Source organism: Heterocephalus glaber, unplaced genomic scaffold (genome assembly GCF_053883595.1).
Source record: "Heterocephalus glaber isolate CG9 unplaced genomic scaffold, H.glaber_assembly_v1.0 deba00001571, whole genome shotgun sequence".
NCBI lineage: Eukaryota > Metazoa > Chordata > Mammalia > Rodentia > Bathyergidae > Heterocephalus > Heterocephalus glaber.
In genome coordinates this window covers 2,800,247-2,812,381 of record NW_028258356.1, presented here as the reverse complement: position 1 = coordinate 2,812,381, position 12,135 = coordinate 2,800,247, and the positions used below count along the sequence as shown (strand labels likewise).

The 12,135-nt window shown below is 35.7% G+C and overlaps 1 protein-coding gene across 3 annotated transcripts in view; it reads left to right on the top strand.

Annotated features, from left to right (window-relative positions):
- The first annotated feature begins 4,361 nt into the window (after positions 1-4,361).
- The window catches only part of Tspan8 (tetraspanin 8), a 35,862-nt gene continuing 28,088 nt past the window's right edge, over positions 4,362-12,135 (top strand). For all 3 annotated transcript variants that reach the window (XM_004845039.3, XM_004845038.3, XM_087192426.1), the window contains exon 1: positions 4,362-4,677. In XM_004845039.3, the coding sequence (XP_004845096.1) occupies positions 4,618-4,677 (60 nt within the window). In that variant the 5' untranslated portion in view covers positions 4,362-4,617. The remainder of the gene's footprint in view (positions 4,678-12,135) is intronic.

Genomic DNA, 12,135 nt, shown 5'->3' with positions numbered 1-12,135 from the left:
ACACTCTGCTTCACAAAGCCAACAAGCAAGCTACTTCAACTTTCCAAAAATAAGAAAAAAGATTGCTTGTAAATAATAAATGCTAAGAAGAGCCATAACTTTCTCCATATTCTAATTGTATAGGGTGAGTGACCTGTTGTCCTTACACACCCACCTCTAAGTATGGTTATAAGGAAAAGAAATTTCAACATCATGTTCTTATTATTACCAGCCTTTGAGAAAATGAATTTATCACAATGTCATATATATGCATGTGTGTGTGTGTGTGTGTGTGTGTGTGTATTACACAGTGACATTGAACAGGAAGGTAAAGAATCTTTTCTCTAAAACACAAGGTTTGTCTTTTCATTACATACTCCCCTGACAAATACATTGGATCACTAAATTTTAGAGGTAAATATCTTCTCACTACAATCTTCATGAAGATAGGGATTTTTATTTTGTTTGTAAACTTCTGTATCACCAGCACGTAGTATGGTCACTTGGAATATAGTTTGTTGAATGAGATTTTGAACATTATAGAGGGGAAGAATATACCATTATGAAAATATGAAGTATTCATCTTTTCCTGCTTTCTGGATCAGGACCTATCCTAGCCCATTTTGTGCTACTGTAACAGAATACTGGAGAATGAGTAATTTTTAAAGAACAGAAATTTTCGAGACTACAGATCTATTTGTATTTCTTAAAGTTCTGGGGACTAGAAAATTCAAGGTCAAGGGCCCTGCATGTGGTGATGGCCTCTTAGCTGCATCATCCTGTGAAGGCAGCAGGGAAAGAGAGAAAGGGAGAGAAAGAGGAAAGGTGAGAGCATGAGAGAGTGCTGAACTTATTTTTAACAACAAACCCATTCTCAGAGTAACGGATCCACTCCCACAGCGATGCTAAAACTCTTGCCGTCTAATCATCTCTTTGAGGTTCTATCTCTCAATACTGCTGCACTGGGATTTAAGTTTCCAACATAGGGACTTTAGGGAACACAAACTGGATCAAGCTCCAAATGTAAGTCTGGTTTGTCGATAGCCTGGACAAAATGCCATATTTTATATAGGGCATCTCATGTTCCTGCTTATGCACTTCCCTCTACCCTAAGCTTAAAGAATCTCTTTCTCTTTCTTTGCTCTGCCGGGTTATCAAAACCCAATACAATGGTGACTATTTCATAGAGAGTTTTCATGACTAATAAATTTTGAATCCATATCTTGTTTTACCCAGGCATCCCCTATGAGTATTAATAATTGGCATGATCATAACATTGGTAAAACTTTATTTAAATATATTGGGCTTTCTTTCTGCCTTTCCCCCAGTTGTCATTTGCTGTTATGATATCCCACTCTTCCTTGCCTCTCCTTCCTGGCCTTATCTTTCACAGGTTCTAAGTTTATTATCAACACTTCTGGCCCAACCCCACTGCACTCCACCATTGCTAAATTATCTTTTATGTGACAACTTCTCAAGGTTTAAATGACTCATACCTTATGAGATGGTTGATGCCCATGGACACACTACTGATTTGATAATCAAGTAATCTCATTTCTAGAAAGGGGATGTCACTGTCTTGTTTTGTGAACTTGATTTACTTAGTCTCCCTGGATGCATTCATCTCATGTATGTGTTTGTCTAGAACAATGTTCCTGTAAACGTGAATGCATGTTCTGTAGCATTGGCCCAGACATGTCTTTGAACTGTATGTACTAGGAAATTGCTATGTCACCTTCTTGAAAAGAGTCTAAAGTAAAGAAATTATTCTTCTTTACCTGATAATTGACTTTTTAGGAGGGAAGAATAGGTACTTCCACAGGGAACATATGAGAAATCACTGTTTGAACTTTCTGGGGAACTGGGTGGAGTTTTATCTCCAAAGTTAGATGCTGGAGATACAGAGAGGAGAAGCCAGGATTTCTACCTTTGGGCATAAAAGATCAAATCAGAAGAGATACAAATGGATATAAGGTGGCATTTGTAGAGTAAAGGTTTTCTCAGGTCACAATGGACATGAAAACTGAGAAACAAGTAAGTCTGCTCAGACAGTGAGGGCAGTGGATGAGGACGAGAGGGCTCCATGGGTAAAGTGCCATTGGAAGTGAGCACTGAGTGATGTTTGCAATAATCCACCAGATATAGAAGGTGGGAAAGAATATTCCAGGAAGAAGGAACAATGACCCAGAGGCATGCTCTAGGCATGTGAACCAATTCTGTGGTTACTCTTCTAGGAGTGGAAGTTGTCACAGGATAAAAGGAGCAAAAGAGTCCTTCACGGTGGTTGCAATGTGTTTCGTACCACCCTAAGAAGTCTGAAATTTATACTATGGATAACAAGAAGCCATCATTAGGCTGGTTTTTAATCAGGGCACTTACATGACCAATAGCTGTTTAAAAAATGAATTTTGAGCCAGCCCTTGTGGCACATGCTTGTAATCCTAGTACTCTGAGGCAGAAGGAGCTGCATGAGTTCAAGGCAGCCTGTGCTACATAGTGAGTGCAAGGCAAGTCTGAAAGAAAGAAAGAAAGAAAGAAAGAAAGAAAGAAAGAAAGAAAGAAAGAAAGAGAGAAAAGAAGAAAGAAATCTGGAGTGCTTGGGGACAGGGGAAGAGACTGGCAGGGACACTATGTTTCTATTGAAAGGGCTCAAGTTGGAGATGACAAAAGACTGGACAATGACAGCCAAAAGATGAAATGAAAGGAACAGATATGGAAGAAATTAAGGACCTTGACAGACCCCAGGGAATGATTACCTATGAGGCAAGAAAGAAAGCGAAATATCATAAATCACATTACAGTATTTAATTTGGGAAAGTCCTGCAAAAATTTAACATTTATTGGAATAGAAATTTGCAGAAGTGCACAGTATTGTTGTATTGGTTCTGAATTAGACTGGGAGTTCTATCACACAGAGTCATTTTCCTGTCCAAACACACCCACTGATTGTGTTTCAGGGTGCAAGAATGATTTAACTAAAGACTACATTCCTTTTAGAGGGAATTCAGTATCTACCAGAAAGTCAGTTCCAAACTGAAGTGAAGTGAGTATGTAATACATATTTGTCAACAGAGCAGTATTTCTTTTGATCTTACTTCTCTATGATAAATAATCATTTTGAGGATTATAAATTTATTTTTTATTCAATCTAAAAGTCTTTTCAACTGTAGATTATCCTTTAGACACTAGTATCTCAGTATAAATTTATGAAAGTATTTCCATTTTCTAGGAGGAAACAGTACAAAGCACCAGCAACATTAGTGATGAGTTAAATATTGTTATTATTTTTGGAACTAATTCTAAATTTGGCTTTTAACATTAAACATTATTCCTAGCAATACATTAAATATGCTGTTTATGCTTACTGAGTGGGATTGTCTATCAGTGAAAATTAGAAAAATATTCTTTTGGAAGAAGTCCAGGCTCACTTATTGTATATAATTTAATAATTTTTTTTAAGAATTATTTTCCCAACAACATTTTGAAGTACAGGGTTCTTTTATTGGGGGTAGGGGAGAACTCCAGTTGAGAGGCAGGATGTGCAAAGCAGTATGACCCAGTTTGTTTATACAAAGCAGTCCACACCTTCCTGGTTAGGTCAGAGAATGTTGCTTTTACCTGGGGACAGTTGCCTTCTATTTAGCACTAGAAACTAATTGTATAATCTATGGTTATTAATCCATGAGCACTTTCCCATTTTAGACTTTTTTTCTGAGAGGATCAGGAATCTAGAAATCGATTTGGTGAAATGGAGCTGTTGCTACATGTAATTTATCAGAAACAGCACAGAACACCACCTTAAAAACAAACCAAGTTATCAAAACGGCCACACAGTATAAGGATGGGGGCAGTCAGAGAGTGACTCCAGAAAATATTTTTCTTTTCACATCATAAAGTAATGGAGATAAAAATGAAATGCTCTTAGCAAGATAGAAAAAGCTGCTCCTCCTTCTCTACTTTCTGCAACCGTGGTGCATTTATGGCAACTCTGGAAATGTTTTGAGAAGAAACTTTGCTTTGGGAGGCAGGTAGACAATAGTTGTTTCACTATCCAAGTTTAATGATAAGAGGTTTCTGTGCCTAAGGCTAGAGATTTTGCAGATTTCTAAATGTGTTTTATTGTACTGGAATAAATTTTGTTTTAACAAAATACAGTGCACAAACGAGTCGAGACACAATGTCCCTTTACCTGAGAACAAAACAGCCTTATTTCTCTATGGTGAAAATAGAGGGCAGGAAAATCAGGCTGTTATTTCTCAAGACTAACCACCTCCTATCTGGCTGTGCCATTCTCTGAATTGCCCAGCACCACTCCCTTAACTTGATATCTGTTTACTTTAGAGGAGGTAGTTTTTGAGGAAGGATCATAAATATCCTGGCCCAGTGGCCCAGGAGCCATGACAAGCAAAAGGACGTACATGCCTGGAGATAGCCTTTGTGATATTTAAATGTGTGGGTTAATTTTTCATCCATTTTTCTAACTGATTTTTCCCCTGTCTAGTTCTTTGCTTTCTATTTCCGCTCTGAAGCTGTGGGCACAGGAGGCTCTGCAGGCAAATTACTCCAGAGCACATTTCAGGACAACCCTGTAAGGAATAGTTGAATTCTCAGCACCTGGATTACTGCTCTTTTTCTGAAATGGCAGGTGTGAGTGGCTGTCTAAAATATTCTATGTTTATCTTCAACTTCTTGTTCTGGGTAAGTGTTTTTTTTAAATCAATTTTATGCAAGAAAGGGGATCTTGATATAAATATCATAAGCAAGAACAGATTCTACACTGGAGAAATAGAATGAGGAAGAAAATGTATTTTCCATTTACTTGTTTGGATTTGTTTGCTTTTTCTTTGGTTGTTTCAGTAATTGAAAATAAGCCAATGACTCAAGAAAGTGTACTTCAGGATCTGTGAGGATAAACATTTCATAAATGTTTTGATATTGTTGCAAAAACAATCACAGAGAAAAAAAAAACCTTAATGAAAGAACAATTACTCTTAGTTGTATATCTACCAGAGCTCCTCTGTTTCAGAGCTCTGTGGGGAAACAGTCTGATTCAGCCACAGTCGGGCCCCAGAGTCCTTCCCTTCAGCTCTGGGTCTAAACAGGTGACTGGTGGGTCCTGAGACAATAAAGACATGAGAAAAGGTTCCTTTGCAGAGTTCCCAGACCCAAACAAACAGGGTCATGAGAAACTTGAGAGGAAAACAATGAAATTATTTAATCATATGATTAAACTAAGCCAGTGAATATTTATTGGCATTTTAAAGTCAGTATTTTGATGTGTCATCAACCCACCTTTTAATGAACAAGGCTTGTATTTAGCAACTTATATTTCTTAAAAGACCATAGACATGGATATAGCAAATAATTGAAAGTAGCATCTAATACTGGAAAATGCAAAAATGAAGTATGAAAAGGGCAGGCTGATGTTAGGATGTAGGCCTTTTCATTTTTTAGTATACATGGTACAGTTAAAGACTTTGAAAGTAAATCAGTTTAAATGATTTAAAAGTAAATCAGCTTAAATGAAAAATATCATTTTGTACTCTGGATTGAAAAATAGCTTATGCAGTATAAATAGGAAAGAATTTCAGTTTAGCTTTTGAACCCAATTCCCTTTGGTAAACAGATAGCTGGCATTTATATGATGATAAATTCTTATCCTGTTAAAATAATGATGGATTTAATTAAACTTAACTGCATAAATATAGTTTTATTGTATAAAACAACTTTCCATGGAATGGTCAGGAACCTAATGAGTACAGATGACATACTAGTGAATTAAATAAGTGAGCTATAACTAAAATAAAAGTTTTGTTCTTGGTATGTTTTTTCTTTTCCCTAGAGAAATGGGCTGCTTTTGAAGGTATTAAATGAAACTCATAAATATATGCCAGTTTTTTAAAGTTAGTCTTGATAAATTTCTTTCCTTGAAATATTTGAAACATTTGGAGTAGAATATAAAAAAGAAATGTCCATGATCTTTATCTAGGTTTTGTTTTTAGTTTATTCTTATGGAAAATTTCCAACACTCACAAAAGAAGACAAAATAGGGTAATCAGTCCCATCCCCAGTCAATCTTTCTCTGTCCATACTCTCATTCATTCTTCTACCCATGCTATTTTGAAGCAAATCTCCAATGTATCATTTCACTTGTAAATATTTTAGTATATGTTCTTGAAAGGTAATAAAACTTCTAAAAATGTAACCTTAATGTCATTATCACATATTAAAAACATAAAAATTTTTTGGTCAGTTATAAACTAACCATACAGGGTTCAAATTTCTCAATTACCTCATAAATGTTTCACCTTGAATTAAAATCTGAAGCAAGTTCACACATTGTGATGGGTTGATACACCTTTTATGTCAATTTTAAACTGTAGGTTCTCTTTTTGACTTCATCTCCCTGCCCTTGAAATTTTCTGTAGTGGCATGTGATTTTTGTTTTATTACATTTTCTGTAGTCTGGACTTTGCTATTTCTGTGTTTAAGGTGTAATTTAATGTGTTTCTCTGTCCCCTGTGTTATCTGTAAGTTAGCGTTTGCATTGAGCAGTTTGATAAAATTTAGGCTTTTTTTGTACAATAACTTCATAAGTGGTTTTATCCTCTTTCTTCAAAGGCCAAGAGGCACCACACGTGTCACTTTTTGGGATGATTCTTAAGTAATTAAATCCATTTTTAGTTCATTAAGAGGTTCAAACTAGTGATTTTCTAGTTCTATTAATCTTTCTTCACACATTACCTGGAATACTTTCAATAAGGAGAAAATTCTCACTTACTGATTCAATGTTTGGTTGCCACTGGTATCCAGTATATATACATATATATCATAAGTTGTTATATGTGATAAATGTCATATAGCATATTAGCATAAACAGCATATGTATTAGCATAAATACTTCTTACTTTTTACTTACCAGACTTCAAAGTAATGAATTTTCTAGTGTCATTGAACAGTGATAAACTAGTATTTCTTTAGGTATCCTTATGAAAAGATAAACTCCATTGTAGTTCTTAACCTTATTGATGTACAATTTAGTTCACCTTTGGCCAATAGATCTTCAAGTTGGCTTTTGGCACAATTCTAAAAACTTTGAAAACTTCTTCACTATTTCGTATGACAAGATGTTCCAGGCTCACTTGCCTAGTCCCAGCTCAGACCTGGAATCAGTTATTTTTCCAACAAGTCCGGATACTTGACTTTAAAGAACTGCAGCCACTGTCTCCTTTCTAGGATACAGATTATATATGGTCCATTTAAACAAACCCAAATATTAATATACTAATAAATGAGTAGCTCCTATTTCAGTAAGATGTCCTGAAGTACCTAAACAATTTTCAAACTACAAAAGAGTTAAAATATACCCTTGTCATATAAAAGCAACCTGTGAAGTGCCACTAGCCTTTGTGAATACATCAGAGGTGCTTTCATCAGGGAACATGTGATCTGTCACTTTTGCGAGGTGCTGATAGAGACAGTGAAGAAATCTTTCGTTTAATCAGGAATGTGTAATCAATTTGAATTTTAAACCAAAATGATAAAGATGACCTAGGAAAGGGGTCATAGATTCAAGATCACATATTTAAGATTAAGGTTCAATGTCAACTGTAAAGATCTGTGCCATGCTGTACCCAGACATTACTGTGGCTTTTCTAGGGAACTCTGATTATTTTGTGGTTACCATTATCTGTTTCTCTGATAACACAAAGTCTTTCTGCTGCTGTAGATTTCAGTTAGGTAGTTCTAACTTCCTTCAGTGGTCCTTCTTCTCAGTATGTGTTTGGGGACCTACAACCTCTATATAAGAGATCTTGAATGGGGTGTTTCAGTGCGAACAACAGTTATAAAGATTCAGTGGTAACTTCTTAGTCAACATGTGACATCAATTTTTTAAATCAAAACTGGCTAACAGGAGGAATCTCAGAGGTTAGAGAATGCGCCTATTTCTACTTTCTAGTCTACCCCTAAGCCAAAGCTCACAGCTGGAATTTTATGACCCTTCATAGGAAATCAGCAGTTGTCACATTCTTAATGTTTACTTAAGCAAAAATTTTAATGGGTCCCACTGATGTGGTTTTCTTGTCCATATCCATGGCCTTATGTTTTCAAATGCTTTCTTTCTGGTATAACTTGCAAAATTAGGTTTTTGCAAAGTAGGGCCAGATGTTGTGATATCTCTAAGATATTCTTATAGTCATTTAATCTAAACATACTAGTTTCTTTGGGTGAGATCTGCCACCTAAATATGCAGTGATTTGCACTTGTTAGAATTACTAATTGAACAAAAACATGTAAATGTGACAATCATTCCTAACCACTCATGCTAGAGTTAGCTACAAATTAGAAAATTTGAGGTTCTAGAGGTAATAAGTTTTAAAGCCTATTTTGTCTAAAAAACAGATGAAATCCCAATTTTCCTTATGTTCTTCTCATATAGGACAGGCTTGGAAGTATTATAATTACTTAGAGTTTTGGAGGAGTCTGAATAAACAGGAAACACAGGGCCTTTGGCCAGGAGATGTGCTATGTAATAAGGAGCAGAGACAGAGAGATGGCAAGGAGATCTGTTAATGGGGAAAAGCAGAGTGAGCTGACATTACCAATCCCAAATGAGGAAAGGTGAGATGGAGCCAAGCTATAAAGCCGAATGTGTCAGCAACTGGAGGAAGTTCATCCATAAAGGTGTTTGAAGAGAGAAGATAGAACATGGCACAGATCTAGCAGCCAGCATTTCATTGTTCATCATTATATTTTAAGGGATGCTTGGGCCTCTAGATTGGATGTGCTGAGAGTAACTAAAAATTGGAGGGAAGACAAGCATAACTCTGAGACGGGGGTGCAATAAAAATTATAGGACATAATTATATTTTATTCTATCAATTAATTAGATGCCCAAGATAAAGATGAAACAATGATTGAAATGTATGAACTTTGCAAATACAGAGGTTGCATCTCATTATGCAATTCATGTTGGTTGAACTATGACAATGACAAAAGATATTGAGAGTTCAGTCTGAACATCAGCTCCTTCATCCCTACCTGTGCTCCCTTGAAGAAATTTGTTAGGCTCTCTTTGCTTTACTGTTCATCTGTAAAATAAGGATAGCAGTACTATCTACCACCTGAGGGCTGTTGTGATGATTAAAGGAGTTAATACACATAAGAAACTGAGAATTCGACTAACAAAAAAGAAAAAGATATTTCAATCCGTATTGTATGGGCATTTTATGAGACAGAAATATGAAGCTACTCCACTTAGTGTTGAAAAGTTTTCAATGTTGGGTTTTGAAAAAGAATTTCAAAGAATTCTTTGAAAAAGAATTTTGAAAAGAAGAAAATAAGATGTAAAGAATTATAATAAGACAGGAATTATTCTACTATAAGTTAAAGGTATGGAAAAGTGAGTTCATACTGCTAGAGGTTCAAATCCTGAATCTACTTCTTAATTGTTTGAGATCTAGAATATTTCTATTGACTTTTCTTGTGCCCAGTCTCTGCTTTTGTAAAATGAAGATAATCTTGTCTAGAAGGATTAACTATAAAAATGAACTGAAATACTTTAGAAAAGTCCATAACCAAGGACTGACATACCAGTTCAATTAATAGTATTTTCTGATTCTAATAATCACATTGCTTTTTAATTTAAAATTATTGAATCAGGTATGGTCCTACTTTTTACATAGCGGACTTAAAAACAGATATAAATTTTTACCCTGCTCTGACCCTCCTTTTTCCACACAGAGTAAGGAATCTGTGGGGCATAGAGGGAATATAGCCATCGCAAAGCTGGATTTCACTTTGGGCACCAAGACCCCAAGTTTCCCTGCCCAAATGGCTTCATACCAGCTTGCAGGGACTAAATGGGCTCTTTCCCAAGACAGATCATGGCAAGCTGTTTGCTAGAAATGGAAGCAGATAGCAGACTGAACTTGGTTTTTACGCTGAGGCTGAGGCATCCACACCCATTTCTGTGAAGTCCCATAGAGAATTCAAAACTGAAGAAACAGTGAGAAGGGGACTGCAGTTGACTGACTGCGTGCCACTCCCTTCTGGTATGCAAATTTGAGGAATCTAAGAATTCTAAAGCAAACCTTGTGTTCCAAGTCCTTCACCAGGCACATTTTTTTTTAAAGGTAGGCAAAGAGAACACACTTTTCTGTGCTCATTATTCTGACTTTCAATTTCTCAAAATAGAGACCTAAGGTCTGTGGTCTGTAATTTGTATTCTTGCCCCAGGTTCTTCAAGTGTATTTGGAAGCCTACAGGTGTTGTTATATGGCAGTTATGCTTTTGAAACAATGTAATGAAATTGCATCATGTTATGATTCACAAAACATTAGAATGCAGAGAAAATGCTGAACATTCATTTCTCTTCACATATTTTGAAGTTATCTGAATTTTAATGATTTAGTGTTTACTAGGACCAATTTATTTCAAAAAGAAGGGTGACTTATTTTTCTCTATAAATTTTGAGTTACTGAAGAATAGAATTTGCATCAATTTTACTGGTTGCTTGATTTATTTAATGGACCTAGAAAATGCATATAAATGAAACCCACAGGAACACGTATACTGTGTACTTAATACTCATCGATGCAATAAACATTCATTTGGAGCTGAAGTTGTTTTAATTACTTTTTTCATTGCTGAGACAAAATACCTGACACCTAAAGTTAAAGGAGGAAAAGCTTATTTAGCTCACAATTTGTAGGGGTTTCAGTCCATAATTGGCTGGCTCCAAGGTAAGGTGGCATGGCAGACAGATATATAGCAGAAGAGAAACAGTTCATGGTGGGCAGAAGGTCGCAAAATAAGCAAGGGATGACCACAGCTCTTTCTAGCACTTATATTTTATTCAGGCTATTTAGGGCAAATAGCACTCACACCCTTAAGCCTAGTGCCCTTGATCCTAGCATTGCACCATGAACCAGTCCCAGCATCACGGACTCTAGATCCAGCCACTCTGAAGAAGCCCCATCTACGATTGCATGAGGCTTTGCGGGGACAGCTAGACACAAGCGATAGAAGTTAAGGAAAAATACTCATGACAGCAGTGTGAAGACTGTAATTCACCTCACTGGTTCAGAGCATTAGGAAATCAATACAGGAAGGATAGAGACCATCTAAGTAAATCAGAGTTGCTTTAGCCCACATCTGTAAAGAGAATGCATAGCAATCTCTCCTCTCCTAGGAGATCTTAGAATTACATTAATCCATTTCATTAGAAAGTGGAACAAAGCAACTATTCCGTCCTTATTAAATAATGTTTCAAAATAGGCCTCATCCTATTCAAAGAGGAATAAAGGAAAATTTAGCTCAAGGCCTAGTAAGAAATACTGTTGAGTAAATGAAAGATAATATCACTCTGAAAACTTATCGGACAGACATACATCTCTGACGAAAAACGCTTCAGAGTCCTGAAAAAAGTATCTGGAAATTGGTGTCCGCAAAGTGATGCCTGAAAATAACCTCCATGCCCATCCATGAAACAGTGGTTGGAGGCCATAAGACATGATAAATTTAATCAGAATATCTTAGAATGAGTTGAAAAAGGAAATAGATAAGCAAAGACTTAATATAAACTAGAAACTCAACAGCAGAATTAAAATGCACTGTAGCTAGCACGTTAGAGCCATTGATACAGAAATAAAAATAATGTGAAGTAAGATGATAGATACAGAGTACAGATAATGAAAATCCAAAATAAATGATTTTCTTGAACAACACAAAATACATAGAACAAAAACAATAGTCAAATGTATATGTGGAAATATGTGGTGCTAAAATTATATTTTGCACGTACATGAAAGTGCTCTGCCACAATGTGAGAAGATATCTATGGGTAGGTAAACATTAGGAAAACTAATTTTGTATTAAGACTAAATTTCTCCAACAAGATGAAAATAATATATTTTAAGGACTTGTTTCTTTTCATTTTTATGATGAAATTTGAAAAATAAGGAGAGAAATAGGAAAGGAAATCAGAGTTTAGCTAATTTCACTATCCCTAAAAGAATTTTGTCTAACTGTGAAGATTGAAATTGGGCAAATATTCATTTTTTTTAACTTAATTTTTTTTTTTTTTTTTTTTTTTTTTTTTGGTACCGGGGATTGAACTCGGATCCTTCCTCTTGCAAGGCAGGCGGCGGCGGA